This window comes from Poecilia reticulata, chromosome 19, assembly GCF_904066995.2.
Source record: "Poecilia reticulata chromosome 19, P_reticulata-male-v2, whole genome shotgun sequence".
In the NCBI taxonomy this organism is placed as follows: domain Eukaryota; kingdom Metazoa; phylum Chordata; class Actinopteri; order Cyprinodontiformes; family Poeciliidae; genus Poecilia; species Poecilia reticulata.
In genome coordinates, this window is record NC_088848.1 from 15,351,707 (window position 1) to 15,378,152 (window position 26,446).

Consider the following 26,446-nt stretch of genomic DNA (forward strand, 5'->3'; position numbering starts at 1 on the left):
CAAGGTGTCTGTGGCTTTCTGCTGGACTATCAGTTTTGCCCGAAGGCTCTTTGTGTTGGAATGCTTTCTTTGTGTGTTGTGTAATATAATTGTCTAAAAAGTAGAAATGTAGGTTTTTATTATCTGTAAGCCATAATCACTTAGAATAACAGAACTAATAGTGTGAAATATATCACTCTATGTGTAGTTAATCTGTGTGGTTTTGACTTTTTAAATTTCTAAGTGTTAAACTTTATATTATTTGAAATAATTGATTTTTACATATAGAGCATGTTACCCACATGTTTCCACTAATACTTTCATGTAAAACGTAATTTCTAGAATTGAATGTTAAATCAACTTATTTAAGTTTATTTTCTTACAGTCTGACAAAAAAAAAGCCCTCAACCTTGGGGGTGGGGCCACTATTGTTGAAGCACCCTAAACTCACGCACTTAACTCGGACCTCCTTTGTGTTGAATACAGCCATGCACTTCTCTGTTCGGAAACTAAAACGAGCAGCAAAAGTACCGCATTTTAAACACCTGCCTAAATTGACTTCTTTTTGCAAAACTTTAGATGTCTGAGTGAAATATGACGCACTGTAAATTTCTAAATTTTAATCTGAATTCTTGTTGAAACTTGTCTAAAAAACGTGTTAAAATTAATAGAATTGCATTACTTCATCAGGCATATGGGTAAAATTGTTTCAGGTGTGATATACCTATCCTGCTACAAAGGCAAAATAATTCGCACAGTTGTAAAGATTGGTGTTTCCAAATTTCAAGTGGCGCGCTTGACTCTATCTCGCGAGATTACAGAGTGTTGTGTACTTTGTCAGCAGCAGCGCTCCGCCACCATTTCGCTGCGTAAAGTCTCCTCCCCGCGACCGCTACATTCTGCGCCGAAACCCAGTCTCTCCCGCTCCGGATTTTAACTTCTTCCCACAGTCCTAGGTGTACCTCGTTGGGTACCGAGAGCCAGTTTGGACTGCCGGCATCACGGATTGAGTACGATTTTGCGCGGATGACGACTCCTTCAGCGAGAATTTAGTAAAAGAAAATCAGTCGGAAATTTCAGGTAGGTGGGAACTTAAGATGGCGGCCTTGAGAGGGAGGGGGGCAAGGAGGAAGTAATGGGGGGACATTAGGGGGTGCTGAAACTAACGGCAGGACGTTACCAGGGTACGTTTGACCTAGTGGCGTGTTTTAAAGGAAATGAACTCACAATTTCTTTGCATTGCACGACAGAATGCTTGCATACAAAGTGGTAACACGAATGAAGGCAAGTGTAACGCTGTGTAACAAAAGGAATTTCTATTTAAGTCATGATTTGGAGGGGAGGTGTTGTTAACCCCCTTGAATCCCCCCACATGTTCATTGCAAAATTTATATGAAACTTTATAATGGCGTTTTGTACCCTTCTCTTTTTCGGTTTAAAGAAATATTTCTCAATATCTAAAATTAAGTAAGTAAATAATAATTTTCTATAGAGGTTTGACCCCACGCAGTGACGTCACTTGCGATCACCCCACTCCCTCCCCCTTCTGTTTTACGTGCACAAGCGGGTTTTAATGTGACTTTTTTGGTGTTTTTTGTGTTGTAATTTATCAGATGTGTTGGTTTCAACGGTCTGTGTCAGAACCGGAGCATTGCATAACAAACAGCGAGAGGAAAGGGGCGCCTGCGCATTAAATGATCGCACCCTACTAACTCTTCAAGCTTTGCTAGTTAGCAGCTTGCTTTCCCTTTTTCGCGCAACACAACCCACTGTGTTTATTGTAGAGGCTAGCGTTAGCTAGCTAACCGGTAACGTTAGGCGTTCACTATTTTTTTTTTTTATGGTGAAAGCTGCTCCGATCACTCTCGGACGGGAAGCAAAAGTCCGATTCATGAATCACATGATCGGCGGAACCGGTACTTGCAGACATACCCGCTGGTTAAACGCGTTAGATTTTTATCAGGGTGGATCCGAGTACATGTGGCGACTAGAACTAGCCACAGCGAGGAAACGTTACCCAAATCAAAGATTGAATGACTAGAGGCCCAGCTGCGCGCGCTGGACCACCGGCTTTTTTTTTTTTTTTTTTTGCCCGTTGGAGAGAGCGCGTGCTGCAGGATTCCCAGTAGCTTCCTATGGGCGACTGCAGCACGTTCAACTTGGAGCTGCTGCTCCGGTTTTTATTGCTGCTGCAACATTACCCAGTGAAACACGGCCCCATACACTGAGCAGGAGCAAGGAGTTGTTCAGCTTAGCAGTGCTGTTGCTTCCCTACTGACTTGACATCTTACTCACCCTCCTTACACATACTCATACTTGTTTTGTTTTATCATTTCACTCTCTAATAAAGCTGCATAGGCCCTCTGGTGCCCCCAGAAAGTTTTGTAAAGGATGGCCAGATGTGATGCACTAATAATCACAGGAATAGTTATGAAATACGTTTTCTTTTTCCTCCAAATCCCATTTTTCCCATCTGTGTTAACATAAAGATCAAATGAATTGAGATAAAAAAAAAAATTTAATACTAAATGAAGTTATACAGATCTTTAAGCTGTCAGTTTTATGTATATATTTGGTAAAAGAAAAAGTAGCATGCATGTTTATTCTGTGAGTAAAGCTACAGTCCTTTATTTTTTTTAAATTACACTATATGATCAAAGATGTTGAGGTCACCAATCCATTATAATGAACCTGTGTTTCACACACTTTAATGGCTACAGGTGTATAAAATCCAGCTCCTGAGCATCCTAAAAGTTTGTATAAACGTTTGTAAAATAACAATAACACTTAGGAAGTCAGTCACAGTATAGTGATAGAATGACAGCTGAGCAATAAGTCCAGTCAGGAAATTTAAATTCCGGTAAGATATTCTTTAGACAGCTTTTAGTCTTTTAGTAGTATATGGAAATAGAAGTGATTGGGAATGACATCAACTCTTCCACAAAATGATAAACCACATAAAATCACAAAATGTGACACGGTGTGCAGAGGTTTCCAGTGTTCTCCAGGTCTGTAGCTACAGACCTTCAAACTTTGTGTGGTCTTCATATTAGTTCAAGAAGAGTGGACATAGAGCTTTATTGCATATGTTTCAATGTCTGAGCACGTACACTGAAGCCCTACATCACCAAAAGCAAGGCACACTGTCAGATGCAGTTGTGGCGTAAAGGATGCCAGCAATGGACTCTGGAGTGATAAATCGTACCTCTCTGTCTGGCAATTCAGTGGACAAGTCTGGGTTTGGCAGTTGCTAGGATACAGATAGTTGCATTGTGTCAAGTGCAAAGTTTGGTGCAGAGGGGACTGTCTTTTTTTTTTTTTTTTTTTTGAGTTGGACTCTGCTCTTTACTTCTCATGAAAGGAATGCTTAATGCTTTAACATACCAACAGTTTTTGGTATGTTTTTGTTGTTGTTTTTTTGAGATATAGAGATGCAAAAGTTACTCCAACAGAAACCCAGAGTTTGTGAACTGACTGCAGCAACATTCCCCAAGTGCTTGGGTGGATGGACCTAAAAGTATGAGGACAATCAGCCATATTACCTCAAGCTGCTCAGCTGAGTCCTGTCAGTTTTTATAAAGAATGTTGCAGAGAGTTTTCCCATGAAAGGTCTCTCCAGGTGTAGCAACTAACGGAGGAAGACTGTTTTCAAAGCTTAGAGGCATTCCTTTTTAGCATTCTCAATATTAATTTATTTATGCCATTACTGTTTAACATTGTCACTATGACCCATGTTCAGTAATACAGTGCTCATGTACATCTTACGTACCATTTCAATCATTACCTGAATTATATTTTTTTACGTTCATGTCAGAAAGTGAAACTTGTATTTTGTATAGATTCATTACAGATGGAGAGGAATATTTCAAGGCTTTATTTCTTCTATTTTTGATTATAATTGTTTACAGCCATAATTCAGTGTAATATGTAAAGTATTACATATGCTAAAAAAAACCTGTATATTTCAAACAAATGTCTGACGTTTGAAATGTGTGATCATTTCTGTGCACTGAATACTTGGTTGGACTCCTTTTGCATGAGTTACTGCGTCAGTGTGGCACGTCAGTGATGCTCATTTATAGATCCATGACAGTGATTTATTTTAAATGTTAATTTATACTAATTAAAACAACTATGGCTTGCAGCTAAAGAAATATAGAAGTCAGATTCTCAGAAAATTACCAAATTAGGTGAGGACAATAAAAAAAAAAAAAAAAGATTGCCACAAATCGTGGGAAAGACTGCTGACTTAACATTTTTTCAGCAGGCAGTCATTGACGCTCTCAGAAAGGAGGACAATAGTGTGCAGTCCCTCTACTGTGAAGTCAAAATTTTCCCAGTTGGAAATGTGTCAAGAACAGCCCCTGAAGTTGTAATTCCAATACGCACCAGTATGAAAAATGTATCATTCCCCCTCCCCTCCATTCCCGTTTAATTAGAAACATGTCACAGAGCAAAAGTGGCGAGAGCAAAATATTGTTTCACAAGAGTCTTTAATTGTGAAACGCAGCTGATCATTTAATCTTTTTTTTTTCCCCCCACTTCCTCAGAACATGTGGAAGGGAGCCTAATTTCAGCATCCTGGAAGTAGAAAGCACAGAAGACCTGTGTCTCACACCACAGACAGGTAAGACGTCGCTTTGTAAACACACCCGATCCGATCAAACTGCTTTTAATCTCACTTCTCACAGAAACGTCTCAAAACGTCCACAGAATCTAATGTTGTCTGAGGGTGGCTACAGGTTTATGATGGAATGTTTTGTTTGTGTTCAAACTGCATAATGATGATACCTGCTGAATAACAGGATGCAAGTTTGTGTTGCTCAACACAGACTTAAGCCACCTGCCTTGGAAAGAAACGGGGTCAGGACTGCAGGTAGAAATTGCAGGGTTATCACACAGTTGGACTTCTAGTTACTTAAACACATTCAGGCTTGTAAATGGCTAAAATGACTCGGACAGATGGTAAATATTCAAAAAACAGTGTATGTATAAATGGTGTAATGCCTTTTGAAGTAAGTTAAGTACAAAATATGGTCTTCTTGTGAGTAATTTAGTCTGTTAGAGAACATTAGGGAACAAACATCATCATGGAGATAAGGAACGCGGCAGACGAGTCAGAGAAAGTTGTGGGGAAGTTTAAAAGAGGGCTAGGTGATTAATTAGCATAGCCAGTGGCTAAAGGATACTGTTCAGTCTTGAGCTTCTTAATGTATAAAATTGGCATCATAATCACAACATCAGCATGTGTGAAACTGTGATGTCGTGGTAACTTGAATTCAGTATTTGGTAGATCTTTATATTTCAAGTATTCACGCACTGCATCCCAGTAACAGTCTGTTGGATGAACACTCGATTCCCCGTCTGATGTTGATTTCATTGGCCAAGACCCTAAAATTCTTTCAGATTGATTGTGTCATCTTGCTAAAGGATAAGGCAAAAACTTGGGTTTATTTCAAAATGAACATAAAATATTCATTAAAAATATCACGACACAGTTTAATTTTATTCTAATATTGTGCAACAATAGGTTAGTCATCATTTGAAAATGTAAAGAGCTTGGCAAACGAACATAGCCACCCACACGAGCTAAGCAGCCATTCAATGGGTGTATTAATCAGAAAAGCATACCGGAGGCTTAGTCTAACTCTGGAGGAGCTGCAGAGATTCACAACTCAAGTGGAGAGCAACTATTAGTTGTCCACTGTACAAAACCCGGGCTTCTGCGGGCAAGTGGCGAAAAGAAATTGAGTCATATTTAGAAAAAAAGTCCTTAGAAGTTTGGTTTGCTGTCTGCCACAAGCCTTGTATGGCTGCAGACATGTTGAAAAGTGTGGTGTGGTGAGATGAAACCAAAATTAACACGGCATCAGTCTTGAAGAACAAATCTCGCAGTGAAATGTTGTAGAGGCAGAATCAGTCGAGCTCCTCAGAGTTGATGGGAATTCGGATGGAGCTAAATGCAGGAGTATCCTGGAAGAAAACCTGAGAGACACTGCAAAACACTGTCCAGGAAATAACAACCCTAAACATAAAGCGAGAAATGGATATGATGGCTCTGTGAAATCAGAATCTGATCAAGAATGCGCTGATGTGAAAATTTGGGCTAATATCCAATATTGTTATTCCTGTGTCATCTGATAACTGATATTTACCAATGTATCTTATAATTTCCCTTTCCTTTCAACACTATAAAAATCTCCACACCACACACATCGCCCCTCTGCTTTAGTTAACGCCTCCAAATCCTGTGCTGCATCACTATAACTGTTGCATGATCAAACACAAAAAGCAATAAGATGGAAATGAGAATTGGCACATTTTTGCATATTGGATTGATATATCTTAAAAAAATGACTTGCATTGGCTAAAACTGATATCCCTAAATCTAGAGTTCAAACATGCACTCCATCCAGTCTGGCTGAGCTTGCACTATTTTGCATAGAGATATGTGCTCTTAAATGAAATTACTACTAGAGAATGATCTTCAAAGATTTGCCACTGTAACTACAGGAAAACATGGTTCTTCAAAATGTGGACTACAGGAGCTGAATACAATTTCACACCACACTTTGTTTTTCAGTTCCACATTGCTCTCTTCATAGTTATTAATAAAATATAACTATGAAGAGAGTAACATTTTGTAGCCATCCTTTTCCTTTCACTTCACAATTCTACTCTCTGTGTTGTCAGACAGAATAAGTTTATCCCAATAAGCTAAACTTATTCTTGTGGTTGTAGATATGAGAAGGGCGTATGAATACTTTTACAAGGGATTGCATATGAGCGTTTCACTACCAGCCTACTGCAAAACTCTTATGGCATTTGAGGATGTGATGCAATCATCAGTCTGGTCTCCTTGAGCAAGCACACACCCAAGACCATGCATGATAGAGGGGCCTTAGGCACCAGAGTTGGGTGGGGGGGAATCACTGATCTCCATCATTCAGATAAGTTTTTCTCACGTCTCAATGTCTCTACTCTCCATAGGGGCAGTGTGTGGTCGGAGCAGCTCAGAGGAAGGAAGATCTGGAGAGGAGGCGGAGCGGCAGCTCGCCTCCCCGGCTGTGGATGTGCTGGCTGCCAACCCCCAGGCTGCACAGAATGTGGCTGGGGAGTCGCCTCGGCATGCCCCGCAGCCGGTCGCAGCTGCCCACCGCCCGGTCCCTCCGTTCACAAATCCGTCTGCAGTGCTGTTGTCGGACTGCAGCAATACCACGTACCCCGGCATGGAGAGCACCCCCACGAACACTTTGCCTGGGACTCTCCCAAGCAGCAACGTTAAGGCCATCATTTCACAGGAGGTCCTTTCTGAGGAGACTGCGTCTGGGACACAAAGACTTCCCACTCCCACTCATCCTCCTCTCACATCACAGATTGACAGCACAGTGGAAGAGCATCAATACGGGTCACAAACTATTAAAGAGAAAAGCCTCACAAATAGTCAGGAATACCAGATCCAGCCACGTCAACAAGGTCATGGGGCTGTGGTTGTTACAGAGTTCAAACCAGAGACTGGAACAAATGTGGAAATTACCAGAGAAAATATTCTCCTGCAACCCCAATCGCAAATCTGTTTCACAGTCGCTTCCTCTGCTGGTTCCCAGTCAAGTGTTGGATTTAAAGTCCAGGAGCTGCCGGTTCACACAGTTCAGCACAGCCACAAAACTCTGTCAGGGGTTGCAGAGTCAGTGGGAAGTGGACAGGACTCAAAATCTCAACTCCAAACTGAACAAACTGACCTATCGGAAACAAAACCTAAAGCAGTCGGAGAGATTTCACACGATGCAGTGGAGACGAGAAAAACAAACTCTCTGGAATCAGTCGAGACATTTCTCCACTCGGAAACACAACCTCATCTTTTGTCAAAGGCTGGACAGGCCGCCCCTGGAAGAGAAACCTCAGTGTCCTTCTGTGGCGCCCCGGAAGCGGCTCCACAGAACATGGGGGACGAACCGACCGACTCCACCGCCAACATGCTGCCAGAGTTCTCCTCTTGGAAGGAGAGTTCCTCGACTCTCCCTGCAGGGCCATCGCTGCCTGACACAAGTCTAGTGGTCTCACTGCAGGCGGGAACGCCTCATACCTCAGATCAAGTCTCTTCAACTGAGACGTCACTGATCGCCGAGATTCTGCGCTCCGGCGAGGCTCAAGAAATTGTGGTGGTCAGGGACAGTGGCGACTGGTCCAACATGCACCTGAATCAGAATTACCTCCTGCAGCGGGAAGATGGCACCGTCTGCCAGGCCGCCATCGTCAACCAGCTTTCAGCGGGGGAACCGAAGCTGTACGAAGATGACGTCCAGGCTGGGGTGGAGCTCCACTCCCAGCCGGTGGAGGTGTACGAGTTCTGCAGTCTGGTGGAGGAGGTCGCAGAGGAAACCATCTGCGTTGGAGGCGGCGGGCAGATACCTCACTCGCCAGGCTACGAGGTGAACCTGTTCAACGCGCTACTGGAAAATGCAGATGAGGACCTCGAGCCCTCTATTCACGCAGTTGCGCAAGCCGACACCATCATCATCTCCCAGGAGGCGCTGGCATCGCCTAGTGATGATGCTCATAACCCGGTGGGACAGCATTTAGTGCTAAAATCTAACCAAACTGTAGAAGTGGCACACGGAAGCGAGGTCTGCTTAGTTCAAGTAGCTGCTGTTACATCTGACTCGTTCGCCATCGAGGAGGCAGACGTCACTACGCAAACTGGGACGCATTGTTCACAGACCAGCTCAGCAGACTTGGGTTTAACACAGATGAGCGGCTCCGCAGCGGTTCAAACAGTTTCGCCGCAACAGGAAGCGATTTTATCGTCAGTAGGTCCAAGCGGGCGGCCGGAAATGTCCTCTGCCGTTTCGGTGCGCGTTTCCAGCACTACCAGCCAGACCCCAGGATTCGCCGTCGTTAATGCGGTCAAGCCTGAGTTCTGCGTTTCTTCTCAAGAAGGAACTAGAATGAGTCTGTCTCTGACTCCATCTGTTCAGAACGTTGTAGTGTCCACAGAAACCACTTACTCCTCTGCTGTTATAAATCCAAAGCTGCTCCTTTTTAATCCAGGAGAGACTCCTCTCCTGAAGCACCCACCCTCCCTTCAGGCAAAGGTGTCCCAGCAGCAGAATGTGGACGGTGCCCACATTGCTCTGTCTGGCACAGTGTCTAAGGAGTGCCTTCCCCAACCTGTTTTAGCTGCCGATTCTCCGTTTGTGTCTACAGCTCTTAGCGTTCACAAAGATCAGACGCCATGCTCTGTGAAGAAAACATCAACGGCAACAACTCCTGTCAAAGCTCAGCAGACTTCATCGGTCCGCCCTACAGCTTCAACCAGCAAATCAGAGGCCTTAACTTTTACCGAAACGTCAGCAAAAGAGGCAGATATCCCTCCGCAGGATGTCTCGGCACCCCAACCCGTCACACCTCAAACCTTTGTCATGCTTTCAGCTGCCGAAGAGAGGGATGAAACCGAGACGGCATCTACCAACCCCAACGACTCCAACAGCTACCCCGACGATGCAGAAGATGAGAGCGAGGATATGGACCAAGATCAGGACGAACAAGCAAGTGACATCCAAGAGGGCGAGTTGGGCCAGGTCAGCAGCGCTGAAGAAGACAGCGATGATGAAGCAGACCCCGACAGGAGTGAGATGACGACTCCCAGCTCTTCACACAAGGTACTTCAACCAAAAATAACATCATTACGTGTGCGTGATCAAACTATGGCTGGGTAGTGCAGTCATTTACAAAAGTAAAATACACTCTTTTAATTTTAAAGTTGTACATAACTGGACATATTAAAAACAGTATCTGTCCCGAATCAGGTTTTAGAACTTCTTAAAAACTAATATCAGGTGTACAAAACCACACAATTTCCGTTTCATGTTGTAGCTATTTAATAAACAAAAATGGAACAAAAATAGAAAAGCTGTCTGGAGAAAGAAAGTGCACCCATTCGATAATCCATAACATTTAAAGTAAGTCTCTGCCAGAAGCTGCTAAAAGAAGCAGGACTGTTGGCACATTGCTAATGCTAATGCTAATTGCAATGTGTTTGTAACAGTGTTGTCGACAAGCTATAGTCATGGTCAATTAGAATACGTACTCTGACGCTCGTTTGTCAGACTAACAATACCTTTTGAAACTAACCTTTTAGTAGATATTAAACATACTATTAGTTAAGCTCACATTTTATATTGTTTTTTTTATTGTTCTGATGTAATATTCTATTAAATTCCTATAAGCAAAATACGTAAGCAGAAAATGTCATAATGAAAAGAAATAGTCTTAAAAGCATGCGGAACTGAGCTTTGTGTCTCGTAATGAATTGAGTTACTGACATAGACTTTTCAGTAATATAATTTTCTAAATATTACATGTACAGGTCAAGTCAACAACTTCCCAGCAAACTGCTCAGTGCTCAGAAAAATAACAAAAGAATCCCCAAGAGCTCCATGACAGACTACTGTGTACATCTGGTATGTTAAATGTTGAAAAGTTTGTGAAAGTACAATTAGGAGAAGACTGAACAGGTAGATCTTGTTTGGAGAGTCAAAAGTAAATCTCTTTGAAAATAATATTAACTGTTTTTATTCAGTGCAGTTCTTTAAGCGCTTTACAAAAAAAGTCACTTCATTCCAATCATCTGCATATTCCAATTAATCCTAGTTATTAAACCGTGCATCAAGTTCAGCTTATTATTCAAAAAGGTTAAAAAAAAAAGTTTTCTGTCTTTGGAATACCAGCAGATTGCTTCAAGTCATTGACTTGCAGCATTTACTCCTGTATGAGCATGTAGCGACGGCAGACAATCACTTGCACTGAGTCAACTTTACAGCAATCCCTCATACTCAGCATGCGTGTGGCAACAGTGGAGAGGAAAGTCTCCACTTTAACAGGAAGAAAACTGCAACAGAAACTGGATCACTGTTTGGCAAAGGGGTGGAGGGATGATGCTTTGGGCAGCCATAACATCATGCTGCCAAACTGTTAGCAGGACAATGATTCCAACCACAGCAACAGATCTACAACATGATAGCTGAAAAAGAAAAGTGGAGACCCCACATTGATTGAAAAGCTGTGGTGCGGCCCCATGAGCTGGGAGAATATCTGCAAATCTCAGTGGGCTAAAGCTAGCTATTAAATCACAGGGTGCACTTAGTTTTTCTGCACAATGCTTTTTCAATTTGTCTTAATTTTAAGGAAATTATAGTACTGTCTGTCGTTCTTTTTGTACACTTGATTAGGATTAAGACAAGTATCAGTAAATTATCCTTTAATGCAAAATTTCACATCAGTTACGTTCATTAAAGCATCTTTTCAGTCGAAGCTGGTTTCAGTTTGTTTTCGACTGATGCTCAATGTTCTCCGGTTTTACTTGTAGGTCTGATATTTATCCCATTGTAGAACCTGGAGGAATAAAAATGTTTTGTTTTTATCTAATAACAAAGCCTTGGTGTGTAACATTGTGATCATATTTACTGGCATGTTTTCCACTGTCTTCCTCCTGCATGTAGCCCATCAATGCAACTCATTAGCATAGTGTTGGTTTTATGTAGCTCCTTTTAAGTTGGCCGCATGCTCAAGCCATGTGTGTTTTCCTGCATGAAGAGAGCAGGACTGAGACACAGGCTCTGTTCCTTAAGGTAAGCGGTGGTTGTCAAGACACCCACATAGGCTCATGCTCAGGACATTCAGTTTGGGTCACTGTTGACACAAATGGGCATCTTCAGTTTTAGTTTTTTTTTTTTTTTTTTTTTGCATGAGGATGACCACAAAATATCTATGATTGACATTGTAATGGTGTTTTCTAGTAAATTAGATTATTTTGATGAGATCAGATCATTTTAGTAAACCTGTTCATGGAATATAAGGTAAATACACACAGACTGTGTTTCGATGAGACCAAATGTTATGTAATGGCCCATGTGATCTGCAGGAAGACTACTGACTTGACCGTTGTTATTGATGTTTATGTCCGGAGCCTTCAGAGTGCTGCATAAAGGAATATTAATGGATGCTTTCTTTTACCATGTTTGATGATGGGACTTTGTAAACAGCAAACTTTTCAGACTCTAATGTTTGGCGAGGTCTCCTTTTGCTTGAGTTACTGTATTAATGCAGTGTAACATGTAGGTGATCAGCCTGTGGCACTGCTGTTGTGTCAGATATTTTTTTACTGATGGTCTTCAGCTCATCTGTGTTGGTGAGTCTGATCTTGACAATACTTCACTGTTCCTCTTCGTAGTTCAGGTCAGGTGAGTTTGCTGGCCAGTCAAACAATATCATGGTCATCAAAGCAAGTTTTGGTATATGTGGCAGTTTGGAAGGGTACCAAGTCCTGCAGGAAAATGAAGCTCATCAGTCGAGGGAAACATGAAGCGCTCTAAAATTTCCTGTGATTGCTTTTCTCTGCTGCTTTTGTACCTTTCCCCACTGCACTTTTTCCATCCACTTAACTTCTCGGTGATATGTTTGGATACTGCAGTCTGAGTGGCTAACTCTTTTACCACTGGCCTTCTTTGGCTTATTCTGTAGGTGTAGAGTATAAGTGGTAGCTGGAAAACTGTCAAGTCAGCAGTCTTCTCTTAGTTGAAAGATTTTGTGTTTTCATTAACTATAAGCCATATTTCTCAAAATGAAATGTATGTTTTTGTGTTTTTTTTTTGTTTTTTTTTTTTACAAATTACTGAAAAAATAAATGATCTATACAAATACTCAATAAATCACAGAAATAAAAGCATTTTATGCTTTGATGGAGCGTGTTCACCTCTGCTTTTGCATTCATCACTTTTTCACATTAAAGTAAAACTCTCCTCAACCGTCTGTCTCGGCCCTCAGGTGCGCCAGTGGATGTCAGATAGAGTCGCGGTCAATTCGTCTCCCTCCTCACCGTCTGCCTCCACTTCCTTCCACTGCCCCTCATCCGCTCCTGATTGGACGACACCTCAACGGGAGAAGAGCTCGCCTCTCAGGGGTCCTCACGGCAAGTTTGTTTCTCCTTCCTCTGTGGGCTACAGTTCCTCCTCTTCGCCACCAGACCAGACCACGCCCCATCGCTCCCGTGGAGACCGGCACGCTGACATGGCAGAGCTGGCAAAACATGTGAGTAAGATGTATAGAAACACAATTTGGCTTTATCTCACCAAAAGTAAACATGATTTAGCACAAAACATTCAATTTTCATCTTTAAGCTAATCAAAGTATTTGCAGATTAAAGGAATGTTTTCCCCTTTTTTTTTTTTTTTAATAGCTGTGGTATTAATGATAGGAATGTGGTCGAGTTTTGTTCTTGGCTCAAAAACTTTGTGCCAAAACAACCAGGAAGTTGATCGCTGAAAAAGGGGAAACTAAAAGGAAATAAATACCCAGAACAATGGAACTGGCTGTGGTTAAAGCCTGGGAAAACCATTATGAAAGAAGAAACATGCAGAGTATATCTTTACAGTTATTGCAGTTGTTACAACTTTTGTTACAAACAATACTGCACTCTAAATTGTGTAAATGAGGGTGAGAGGGACTAAAATGTTGACCTCTTGTTTCAAAATCATTGTCATCAAAGCCAAATGCTCTCTGAGTTTAAGGGGGAGGGAGGGATAAAGAAACCTCACGCTATTGAAAGATAATATGAAATCAAACCAAGTCGAATTTGCAGCTGAAAAGCCCCAAACATGCACATGAATGGCCATAATTGTGGCCTTTCAATTCATTTAATCTTTCTAGACAACTAAATTTTAAATCCTTTTGCCTGTGAATAATTTCCAGGAAAGCGTAATTTCAACCACTGACTAAAATGTGTTTGTCCGCTGTAGGAAGCAGACATTGAACATCGTACCCAGTCTCTCAAGAAAGAAGGTTTCTGGTCAACGAAGCGCCTCTCCCGTCTGCCGGAGCCGCAGCGGACCAAAGTTCACTGGGATTACCTCTGTGAGGAGATGCAGTGGCTCTCTGCTGACTTCGCTCAGGAGAGACGGTGGAAGAGAGGTGTGGCCAGAAAGGTAAGCATCGGTCCAAAACAGAACTACAATTGGTACGTTTTAGTACGATAAATGCACAAGGATGCTTCGCTGACGTACACATTAAACATTTTAGACATGTTCTGCTGATGTATCGCTAGGTGGTGCGAATGGTGATGCGACATCATGAGGAGCTGAGGCAAAAGGAGGAGAAAGCCAAGAGAGACGAGCACGCCAAAATCAGAAGAGTGGCCGCTTCCATCGCCAAGGAGGTCCGGGCATTCTGGAGCAACGTTGAGAAGGTGAAAAATGTCCCTGCTGCATTTCAAACTTAAACATCAGCTCAGTTAGTCAGAAGCATAGCTGTCATGACTGATTCAGTGGCAACATTTACTTTAGCATATTGTCACCTTCCTGAAATAATCACCCAAGTAATTTTTTGCCCAAAAATCATCACTCCTTTGCTGTCTAAAGATGATTTAGGCAAAAAATTATAATATGCTATGAGAATGTATATATCTTTATACATTTCTTGGCCCTGTTCTTCTCATATCTGATATATTTTTAATTTTAAATCAAAAGTTTCCTCAAGATATTTTACTGCCAACATTTTTGCTCAATTCAGTTCAGCAGTGATCAAACTCTGGGGGGCGGGGAAGGCTACAGTCTGGGTTGATCCGATATAAATTATTCCAGATAAACCAAATACAGATCAGAACCACTAAATACAGTTAATCCAGACTAATTATAATCCAGTTACAGTTGTTATATTATTAAAATCTTTTGTCATTATTGAGTATATTTAATACTAAAAAAATGTTGTGATTTGTTTTTTAAGAAGCCACATATAGACAGTTTTACAGTAATTGTTTTGTTCTGTCTGTTGTCTTGCCACTTACTGAGTTCTTAGTTGAGCTGTTCTGTAAAAGATAAAACGGTTTTTATCTTTTCATTTGAAAGAAAATCACTGTAAATCTGATAGAGGTATGCATTACTTTTGTGCTTAACAGTTTGTATATACAATTAGTTTTTGGTCAGCAATCAAATAAACAGACATGTTGTAAAGGGGGTAATGTTTTGATTTTTGTGTTTAAAGGTGGTACAGTTCAAACAGCAGTCGAGACTGGAGGAAAAGCGCAAGAAGGCTTTGGACCTTCAGCTCGACTTCATCGTTGGCCAGACTGAGAAATACTCTGACCTCCTCAGCAAGTCGCTGGCGAGGCCGGTGGACACCGACGTATCGCAGCAGAAATCTCTGCCACCTCCCGTCGACGAAGACGGTAGGCTGTCCCTTTGTCAACACGGGCAAAGAGCGCTTTTAGAGCCGACTCATTGGATCAGACAGGGGTGTTGTCATAGCAACATGCCATTGGCAGGTTATTCAGGGACACAAAGTGTTTCATAGAAACAAAAAGCTGTTCACACTGCCAAGGTCGCTGCAACTTTGAGTGATGTAGTAATGTGACTAATGCCGAGTGGCCCCCGTCAGGCCTGATTCGGGCTCGTCAGACCTGCCCGACTTCTTCTTCTTCTTCTCCGGGTTATCAATGGCATCTGATTACAGAAGGTTGGAGAGCATACGTTTCCACTGCATCGAGTTAATGGCTTCCTAAAAGCATTCTCTGTCTTTAAAACACAAGGCAAAAACGAAGCGCTTTATGGATCAGTGCTGGATCTGCTGCAGTTCTGCTCAGATCTACTGAGGCGTGAACTTCTTTATGTTGTTGAGGCTGCTGCGCTGGTCAGACCACAAACGGTCAAACAAGCAAGGAAGTACATTTCATTTGCGTTAAAACAACTTCTCTGAATGTTACACATATTTGTGTGTCTCCATTTGAACCTTACAGACCCTTTCAATACATTATGATATTACAGAAAATTCCATTTATTTCAGGAACTTTATCAGCATGTGAATCACTTAATTACACACAGACAGGTGTTTGAGAGCCTTTATTTCTGTTATTGATGGTTTTCTGCTCACACTTAATGAAACCATAACATTTTAAATTAGAATACCACATCAGACCAATAAAAAAAACATTTTTAATACAGAAATGTGGGCATACCTGCTTAAAGGTGTGTCGATTCTCTAAAGAGACTTTTAATCTGATAAATAAGCCTCATTGGAACACATAATTTATGGAATGCGAGTGTAGATTATAATCACTGTAGATTATCACTTTGCTTGTCCAGCTGTGTATTTTTACTACTATTCTTTCTGTTAAAACTTGTATTTTCCTATGAAGTTGTTTTTTAGTGGCTAAGATTTCTTGTCTACATAAAAAAATCGTGGGCATTTTGAAAATGTCATGTTGCAGCTACAAACCTCTTATTATTAGGATTTTATGTGACAGACAAGAACACCACAGGAAGTAAAAGGAACACAATAAATGTTTTGTTTTTTTTGTTTGTTTTTAAGAAGTAAAAATCTTAAAATTATGGCCCTCATTTGCATGCAACCCCATTAACTTCAGGGTTTCTGTAGGATCATAAAATGGTAATTTTCCAGCTTTCCAACAAATATGTAGGTTATCAATGGCATTTAGGTCCTGAAGTGGCCTCACTGCACCTACAAAATATTCTGTTATATTTATCTTATCTAAATTAGAACAAGTTAATATTAGTATTTTCATGCAATTTCTTCAGGTATTCTTGATTTTGCAATAAAATAAGCTCTCTTTTTTAACTTCTCCTTCTGCAGACAGAGACTTTGAGCCTCCTTGTGAAGAGGAGGATGATGAAGAGACCATAGAGGTGGAGGAGCAGCAAGAAGGCAACGACGCGGCGAGCCATCAGAGGGAGATCGAGCTCCTAAAGGAGGAGAGCCTGCTGCCCCTGGACCAGCTGCTCAGCACCCTCAAACTGCCTCCCCCACAGGTAGCCCAGGCAAACGACTCTGGAAACGCTTTCACAAAGCAACGAGCAGACAATAAGTCTGTTTTAAATGTTTATCATTTGTTTTTTTTTTTGTTTTTTTTGTTTTTTTGTTTGTTTTTTAGGAAAAAATTAATTTCTGCTTCAAGTTAGCTTATTAAGGTGGTTTATGAGGGCCTCTTTCACACAGAATGACATCTGCCAAGTCACCTACAGTCAGAGCACCGGTTCTGAGGGTTTAGTCTGGAATTTGTTTAAATTTAAAGAAATCATGCACTTGAAAGTGGGTTACTTTTCTTCTTGTAGTTCAGATTTGTTGCATATCTTGATTCAAAATGTAAAGATTAATATTTGCAAACACTAAGCTTGCTGGGATATGCTAAAGGTATTTTTATTTATTTTTCAATCCAAGCCTCATTGAAATCTTAAGTGATAAAAAGGTTCTGTTACAAGTCTGGATCTTACTGGTGAAGGAAAACGGCATATGCTGGCCGAGGTGTAAGTGTGAAGTTTTATTTGCTTTGGTAGCTGTTTGCTCCTGTTGTAAAATGTCTTATTTCAGCTGCACAACAGTTCCACAGCGGGGCGCCTAATGACCACTCAATTAGATTGTGCTCTGAGAGTTACAAAGCATGCAGTGGAGCTCTTGCAAGTTGGACGTTTTAGTGTCTGCACGAGAAATTGAGCTCTGTAAATTTGCATGTTTATTCTCCTCCTTTCACATCATAACTGTGAAGCTCAGAAAGAGCTTTATAGCTGGAATAACCAATAGATGATCCCAATTGTTAAAATAAGAGGCAACCAGATATTTCTCCTCCTTCAGAAAGACTTGTTCAGATCAGACCATGAGTTAGGAGCATCAGACTTAAAGTGGGAGTCGAAGTGCGAGTGTCTTGGTCACCTGACTTGAACAGTTGAGTGAAATAATGTAGATGCTGAAAAATGCAACTTTAAAAGTTTGAATGATGTTAAATTAATTGAGTGTGCAGTTAGATTCAATATTATTCACACTCCTGATTGACTTAAAGTTTAAAGTAATTTTACCAACATGTTTCTTCTGATTTGAGATTAGGGTGATGGCATAGAGGCCTTCCAATTTGAAAGACCTGATTTTTATCACCATTTTTCTGTAACATCACCATCTTTCATAGCAGTTTCACAAACTGTCATAATAATGAGCTAAATTTTAGCTAGTAACAAACAGTCATACTCTCTATCCCAACAGCATGCTTTAGGAAGCTTCTTCAAGGGCATTATGATGATGGCTTCAAAAATTCAAGCAAAGTTGTTTCAGTATGAAAACAGGCAGCTTTAGTCGAATGCAAGATTTTCAAATAAGAGCCAACCAAGAACGAGCTTCTTGTTTGGATGAAAGGGCAGTGAGCCTAACTGTTAGAAAAACCTTTTCTAGTCATGTTTGATGCCTTTTGATTATCTTTTGTTAAAACATGTGAGCCTCTTCCTCTGCTTTTTGCTCTCCATTTGGAGCTCCACCTGACTGAGCATGAAGTTCTGAGAGGAATATGTTGAGTTAACGACGCCTTTATTCTGTCTGGGTTTTATTATACAAACAGACCTGAACATATTGAAGTGTAATAGACATGCTCATAAACCCTTTAGGATTACATCTCTGAAGTTTTACAACTTTGAACTTTTCTACAACTTTGCGTGTGAGGTATGACTTTTTAAATGGCTCAGTTTAACCACATAGCAGCTGCAGCTGAATATACAGGAAGTTTGTGCCAGTTTTGTGTTTTTTTTGTTATTTTTTTTTTTGTTTTGCTAAGTAATCACCGTTTCTTTGGAAAACTTAGGAATCTGGCTCAGAGGAAGAATGCTCAAACGAATCTTCTTTATCGGCGGAGGAGGATGAAGATGGAGAATTCACTGCCAATGAGGAGGATGGTAAGATTAATTTAAGATGGTGCAAGACTACAACCACTTTTTGTGTATTTTCTACACTTTAGATGAGGAGAAATAATACCAAAGCTTTTCTGTAGAAAACAAATAAATAATAATAATGATGTTTCACCTCCTGTTTTCAGCTGAGGATGAAGAAGACACCATAGCAGCTCAGGAGAAAGTAGAAGGAAATGTCAACCATGCTGAAGAACTTGATGACCTGGCCAAAGAAGGTAGGTTGTTTTTTTCCCTCCTTCATACTTTCCCACCAATTTAGCCTGCTTTACAGCTGATGTATATATATATATTTTCTTTTTTTTTATCAATTACCTTCATCATGACCTAGATAACTCTTCCTAGCTGCTTCATGTGGTGTTTACATCAAAATTATTTACAATTTTAGTGTTTTGCAAATGGATCCATACCTTTATTCTTTTACATTTTGTGATAAATATTGAAAGCTGTGTTTTTATTTTTAACTACGCAATACATTTGGGATTTTGTGTGATAAACACAATCAGTGCATAAAACTCTGCATTTGTAATTTTAACAAATTGAGAGAAGGCTTAAGGAAAAATAAAATTTCTTTTCTAAGGTACTTTATTCCAGGTCTCGTTGTGTAGAAGAACGAATAGCTCCAACCCGACTTGTTTCTGGTTCTCTTCCAGGCGACATGAGTCTGGAAGAGCTTCTGGAGAAGTACAAAGGAGCGTACGCTTCTGACTTTGAGGCTCCTTCTGCTTCTGCCTCCAAAGCCAGCTCCGATTCGGAGGTGTCTGGGGATGAGGAGGTGGAGAACGAGGAAGATGAGAGTGATGTGGAAAGCAATACGTCATCTTCGGGTATCAGCACTCCCTGAGAATCAGGAATTATTTATTAGCTTTTCTTCTTTTTTTTTTTTTTACTAATTTGAAAGTTTGAAAAACTTTCAGTCATTAATTTGTTGTATCTTTCTGATGCACTTCTTTCAGACTCCCCTGGAGACAGCGCAAATGACGACTCGGAGAAAGATGTAGAGGAGAGTGACGAAGAGGAGGAGGAGGATGAGTTTGGAGATGAAGGGATGGAGCTTTTGCTGAAGGAGGGAGACCACAGCCCGCCTTCCTCCAGCTCGCGGCCAAAGAAAGAGATCAGCCACATTGCTGCGACGGCGGAGAGCCTGCAGCCCAAAGGCTACACTCTGGCTACAACCAAGGTTGGTTGCTGTAACATCCACTACTCGGTCTTCTAATCTAGAGATGCACCAATCATCATTTCTGTAGGTTGGCTATCAATTTGACTGGATTCCAAAGTCTCCTTTAAGACCTAAAATAGGATAAAAAATAAAAACAGTATTTAATATAATTCGTTTTTCATGCCTTTTGGCTGCAGGCAGTATTTAATTACGCTTGTGTAACATTTCCAAATCCACAATATTCTTCAAGTTGAAAGCCTTAAAGCGTAAACAATATGTAGCTTTATTACATAAATCCTTCCTGTTATCTGCTGAAAGTCATATTCTCTCTTGAAGCCCAATAAACCCCTGACATGTTGTAGAAAGTACATTATTTTTAAATAATAGTTCTTCCTTAGACTATGATTTTAAACCTATCAAGGCTGGATAATCAGAAAATGGTCCGATTCTGGTCACCAGTCTGTTTTTCTGTGCATCTTCGTTCTAACCCAGTTCACATCTGGATCATTGCTTTCTCATATTTTTCCCTTCTACAGGTAAAGACCCCCATCCCATTCCTCCTTCATGGAACACTGCGGGAATACCAACACATCGGACTGGACTGGTTGGTCACCATGTACGAGAAGAAGCTCAATGGGATTCTGGCTGATGAAATGGGCCTGGGGAAAACCATCCAGACCATCGCTCTGTTGGCCCATCTGGCCTGTGAAAAAGGTAACGGCCCGTATTTATTTATTCTTCAAGCCTGTTTTTAAAATCCCTCTCCATGTACATGTGCTTGGACTTTCTGTAAACCAGTTTTTTTTTCTTCTTTAGGGAACTGGGGTCCCCACCTCATCATTGTCCCCACCAGTGTGATGCTGAACTGGGAGATGGAGCTGAAGCGCTGGTGTCCAGGGTTTAAGATCCTCACCTACTTTGGAAGCCAGAAGGAGAGGAAGCTGAAGAGACAGGTGATGTTTCTCTGCTTTATTGGGTTTGTCTGCGGCTTTTTTCTTTTATCGGGCGCGTGGCGGCATCATGTCTGACGTGGGGTTGAAATATTGAGAGCATGAAGCAGAATGGTAGCCTAGGTTACTCCCTTATAATACCACGAGGCAGCAGCGACCAATACACAACTTTTGGAAAGTTTTTGTGTCAATTGTTCATTTCATAGTTTTGTTGCATTACAGCCACAGACATCGATATATCTTACTGGAATTTCAATGTGGCAAACACAAAATAGTGCATAATTCTGAAGGAGGATTCAAATTATGATTGTTGGATTGTATGATTAAAAATATCAAAATGGTGGCTCGCGAGGAACAGTTTTGTAGTTTAGAGAGACTGAATACAATTTCTTGCCGTAGATCTTTGAAAACCACACATCCTTCTTTTTAATATGCACTACTTTGTGTTGGTCCTTTTAAAGCCTCTTGTTTTAAAACCTACACTGCTTGAGTTCATTATCTTCTCAGTAGTTAAAAGGCTGATATCAGATGTCTAATTTTTAAATAAATTATTTTACATTCCATTTTTTAGCTGCTTTTACTTATATTTATCCTTAAATCTGCCATAACAAAAAGGGACAACTGTTCAGAGATTTTATTTTTTTTATTTTAGAACCTTGCCAGTGAAAAATGAGAACAGCTCACTTTTTATTCTCCAATTCTTTTCACAGGGCTGGACAAAACCCAACGCTTTCCACGTCTGCATCACGTCGTACAAGCTGGTGCTGCAAGATCACCAGGCCTTCAGGCGAAAGTCCTGGCGTTATCTGATCCTCGACGAGGCTCAGAATATCAAGAACTTTAAGTCCCAGCGTTGGCAGAGTCTGCTGAACTTCAACAGGTCTGTAGAGCCTGTCGAACCTCGCTTGGTGTGTTTGGAATATTTCACCTCTATTATTGCTATCATAAAAGAGCGCTACTCGTATATCAGATCTGTTATTGTTCTAAACATTAAGTGGCTCCAATTATTGTAATGAGCCAGTCTCTTTTAGGCCCATTCTTTTGTCTATAAGGTGACTGTTGTGAATCGACTCTTTTACTGCAGTTTTTTAATTGCAAGAGTAATACTATTGAGTCAAAACTGCTGACATTCTGGTGTTTTCTTTTTCTGTTCTTCCTGGTAATATGATATTTTTACAGCTCATTTCATGAGTACTTCCAAAATCCAGGCATGTCTGCAGAAAGACATCAGAGCCTTTTGCGTCCCGTCACACTGTGATCCGTCCTGACTCTTAATCATTCAGCTGAAAGTTGAGCTGGACTGCTCAGGTTGAAGTTCATTTGTCACAGGTTTCTATCTGTGTCTGACGCTGCCCTCTGGTGGCTTAAAATGAATAGAAGCAAAATGTACACTTGCAGCGTAAAGGTTAGGTTAAAGCAAAGCTTTTCTACATGAGACGAAAGTGTGCCGCTGCTTTGATTCGAGTTTATATGAATTGAAATCACTTACAAATAGAAAATATTGAAGGAATGTCTGATTTATTACATGTAGAATAAATAATCAATATTTTTGATTTTTTTTGTATTCATTGTCAAACTGACTATCATTGTTGTCATTCAAATTAAGCCTTTGTGTCTTATAAAAAATGGAATATTTTTGTCATAGCTTTAGTGGGTGAAATGAATAATGGAACTGTTGAACTTTTTACCGTGGGAATGTGGACCAACTCTGTCCGGGCTGCAAAGATGTGTAAAAAATAATTATTTTCAGCTAATTTTCATTATGAAACGTTTGGCTGGAGGTCTGCCAATGTGCATTATGTCACTGGAGAATCGTCTGTAAAGATATATGAAGCAGAAGGAAAAGTTGGACTCAGGCTGCTGGACTATATTCCAGCTAAAATTACCAAAAGAGAGGAGATTTTTTGTTGTTCAGTAAAATAGAGATGTACCAATGTGGATTTTCCTGAATTTCTATTTTTCTTTGCGGTCTGACCTGCTGATTGAGCTTTTTTTTTCTTTTCTTTTTTTTTCAAAGGTCCATAACACACAAAAGTAAAAATGCATCAATCAGAATTTGTGCTGCTGATAAAAAATGAACAATTTTTGACCACTTATAATGTAAGATGTAAGAACTTTGAAAATGTATATTTTCTTTTCCAAGCATCCAGAATTAGGATTAAGAGTAATTTCTTTTAAGCGCTGTTATTTACTGGAACTATTTTAATGTAACGTGTAAAGAAAATGTCTAAATTCTAAACAAATCGCACAAGTGAGATTTCCAAAGGGCCGTTGGCATTTCCTGTTAAATGACACAGAGGTTGAAAGGTAAAAAGATTAGAACAGATCTACTTTGCTGTACATTGTTCAGCCTTCCTATTATCTGCTGAAAGTCTTGCTCTCCCCTGGAGTCTGAATAAGGGGATTTTGAGTTACCAACTGCCCAGACTTGCTAGATTTAACCGTTTTCATGTTTGCTGGCTGAGTTTTTATCCTGACCTCGCTTCTACCAATCTCTCCATCGCAGCCACCGCCGGCTGCTGCTGACGGGAACTCCCCTGCAGAACAGCCTGATGGAGCTCTGGTCGCTCATGCACTTCCTCATGCCTCACGTCTTCCAGTCCCACCGGGAGTTCAAGGAGTGGTTCTCCAACCCGCTGACGGGAATGATCGAGGGCAGCCAGGAGTACAACGAGGGCCTGGTCAAGAGGCTTCACAAGGTGCTGAGGCCGTTCCTGCTCAGGAGGATCAAGGCCGACGTCGAGAAGCAGATGCCGAAGAAATACGAGCACGTGGTTCGCTGCCGCCTCTCCAAACGGCAGAGGTTTCTCTATGACGACTTCATGGCACAGGCCTCGTGAGTTCCTGAAGGATCAGAAAAATATTTAGTGTCTTAAAATACTCACACCGCGTGAACTTTTTTCACAGGTTTTTTGTGATCCACTAATACAAAGTAGTGCTTAATTTTAGAGTGAAATGATCTCACCTCTGACTAGTTTTCCTCCTGGAAAATGAACCTCCAGCCTTCTCTCTCTCTGATTCACAGGACGCGGGAAACACTGGCCAGCGGTCACTTCATGTCTGTCATCAACATCCTCATGCAGCTCCGCAAAGTGTGCAACCACCCCAACTTGTTTGACCCTCGACCCATCCAGTCGCCCTTCATCACGCAGCCCATCGTCTTCCGCACTGCCTCCCTGGTGCAGGAAGCTCTGGAGGTTTCTCCTCTGAAGGTTTGCATGGATGGATGCGCGACAAAACTTTTATTTGCTGCTCAAATGAGCTGTGAAAGGATGGGAAAAAATTATTCTGTTTTACCTTTCCAGCGCTGCGACCTTTCTGCATTTGATCTTGTCGATTTGGAGCACCATGTCACCCGTTACCAGGCGGACGTCTTCCTGCCGCGCCACAGAGTCAGCCGCCAGCTTATACAGGAGATTACAGAGTTCCCTGAACCACCGCCGAGACCCAAACCGGTCCGCATGAAGGTCAACAGGTACATGCCGCAGCCAAGATTATTATTATTTTTAGACAAATGCAGAATAGGAGAGATATGCAAGTTATGTATGAACATGGAAGAGAAACAGAACTGTGAACAAACCAGGGGTTTATTGAAGAAAAGTATCCAGTAGTTCTTCAAAGAAAGAGACTAAACTTGGCCAGTTCGTCAGATGGATTTATTAATAAACATTTTATTATATGTTGCCGCCAGGCATTCTATAAATAATGACGGTGATGACGTGAATAATTCGTATTCGGTATTTTCTGTTTTCTGACATGGTGAGTCAGAAACATTTTAAAGTCCTTCCACTGGCTCAGAAAAGAGACTTTAAAAATATTTATGTTAGTCTATAAATTACTGAACAACTTGGCACCAAAATACATAAAGAATTTTTTGTTGTATCGACACTTCAGATCACTCGGGTCTTCTTGTTTTTGAAACGTGCTGCACAAATAAACTTATTAAACTTTTAGAGAGAGCTTTCAGAGGCAGTCCTTCATGAAGTTGGTTCTGAGCAGTGTTAATTTTGAGAACACATTTTAGTTTAAAATAAAATATAGTCTTGGTCACAATCTGGTCTTTTGTCGTCGTTTTCTAATCGACTAAAACTCTCTAAACCTTCTTCTGCTGAGTTCCTGTTAACGAGTGTTTTTCTGAATGATCGTTGTGGTGTTATTTTAGGATGTTCCAGCCGCCTCCTAAAGGAGATAATCGACCCATTCTGCTGATGAACAAACCCACCTGCTCCGTTCCACCTGCAGCCCAGACCCCCAAACCTTCTCCCGTCTCTGAAGCCGCTCTGGCTCCTGTTCCTGCTCCTGTTGTTCAGCAAGGTCGGTGCAAAGAAAAGAAAAACATTTAAAAAAATAAGTCTTTGTAAATCTTGTTAGTTTATTTTTAAATTCGCATGCTCACAGTTTCTTATCCGTGTCTTCCAGTGGTGTGTTCAGTGGCGCCCACAGCTCCGCCTCGCCCTCCGATTCATCCCGCTCCTCAAACCGCAGTGAGATCCAGCGCCCCGAAGCCGATACTGACCGTACGACCTCCAGGTGCGCCCAGTGCAGCCAGTATACCGGCCCATCCCAGTCCGGCTCCCAGCAGCATCATGCCGCAGAGGGTTTTACTCAGCCCTGATATGCAAGCAAGGTTGCCATGTGAGTGTGTTAACTTTAGGGGAAGTGCTTGAGGGGTTATCTCTCTCTTTAAAACTCACATTTATTATCAGCTAGTAAATAAAACATTGATTTCCGGGCAGCAGCTGAAATCTCTGCTTTCAACTAAAAGAATAAGCCAACATTAGTCTTGTTTTTCTTTCTTTCCCAGCCGGTGAGGTGGTGAGCATCGCACAGCTGGCCTCGTTGGCAGGACGACCCGTGTCGTCGAGCCAGGGCAGCAAACCCGTCACCTTCCAGCTTCAAGGCAACAAACTGACCCTATCTGGAGCGCAGATCCACCAGGTCCCAGCAGCCGGCCCACGCCCAGTTCAAGGTTGTCATTTGCACAACTACACAGTTTAAATGATGTCATGGAGGATCTCGATCTGCAGTAGTTAAACCTGGAGTGAGAGCAGATTTAGTGTTTGCTACGAATGATGGAAACATCTCTCAGGTGTTTAAAATTAGATTTATTGAGATCCTTGGATCAAACTGACACTAAACCATGTGTAACAACTGACTTATTTAAATAACTCATTTCACTCATAGTGAATAATCGGTTTACGCACTAAGCTGTATGCTGCACTAAAAAAAAGAAAGAATTATACATTTTTAGGGTTTGTATTAGAAAAACAAACTGAAAATCTGATAGTTAGCTAAAAATTATAGGGAGAAATATGCTTAATATAGCTTCATTACATCAACCCGTTAATGGATAGACTAATCTGACACAGGAGAAATTAATGATGAGAAAACAAAAAATGGTTAAACCATCTTCCCCAAACCCACCATGATGGTGATGGACCTCACGCAGTCATGGCTTTATCTGGACATTGGTAGGTTTCTGCTGCACCGGATGCATCTGCACATTTCCTCCAGATGTTCAGAAATGTTGACTTCCATGTTTATTCTTATGGAGATTAATTGCGTCTAGTGACAGAATTCAGCTGGAAGAGGCTTCATATGAACAGAATGATCAGAAAACATTACTG

At 41.1% G+C, this 26,446-nt stretch overlaps 1 protein-coding gene across 1 annotated transcript in view; it reads left to right on the forward strand.

Moving 5' to 3' along the window:
• The first annotated feature begins 687 nt into the window (after positions 1 to 687).
• srcap (Snf2-related CREBBP activator protein) overlaps positions 688 to 26,446 on the forward strand; it is a 40,199-nt gene continuing 14,440 nt past the window's right edge. Inside the window, exons 1-21 of the mRNA XM_008437456.3 lie at positions 688 to 1,059; positions 4,530 to 4,606; positions 6,970 to 9,641; positions 12,805 to 13,068; positions 13,776 to 13,961; positions 14,081 to 14,221; positions 15,016 to 15,199; positions 16,621 to 16,796; positions 18,608 to 18,698; positions 18,839 to 18,928; positions 19,364 to 19,537; positions 19,667 to 19,890; positions 20,406 to 20,583; positions 20,686 to 20,822; positions 21,530 to 21,699; positions 23,326 to 23,655; positions 23,845 to 24,031; positions 24,125 to 24,294; positions 24,982 to 25,133; positions 25,239 to 25,454; positions 25,624 to 25,788. Coding sequence (XP_008435678.2) covers positions 7,209 to 9,641; positions 12,805 to 13,068; positions 13,776 to 13,961; positions 14,081 to 14,221; positions 15,016 to 15,199; positions 16,621 to 16,796; positions 18,608 to 18,698; positions 18,839 to 18,928; positions 19,364 to 19,537; positions 19,667 to 19,890; positions 20,406 to 20,583; positions 20,686 to 20,822; positions 21,530 to 21,699; positions 23,326 to 23,655; positions 23,845 to 24,031; positions 24,125 to 24,294; positions 24,982 to 25,133; positions 25,239 to 25,454; positions 25,624 to 25,788 — 5,668 coding nt within the window. The 5' untranslated portion in view covers positions 688 to 1,059; positions 4,530 to 4,606; positions 6,970 to 7,208. The remainder of the gene's footprint in view (positions 1,060 to 4,529; positions 4,607 to 6,969; positions 9,642 to 12,804; positions 13,069 to 13,775; positions 13,962 to 14,080; positions 14,222 to 15,015; positions 15,200 to 16,620; positions 16,797 to 18,607; positions 18,699 to 18,838; positions 18,929 to 19,363; positions 19,538 to 19,666; positions 19,891 to 20,405; positions 20,584 to 20,685; positions 20,823 to 21,529; positions 21,700 to 23,325; positions 23,656 to 23,844; positions 24,032 to 24,124; positions 24,295 to 24,981; positions 25,134 to 25,238; positions 25,455 to 25,623; positions 25,789 to 26,446) is intronic.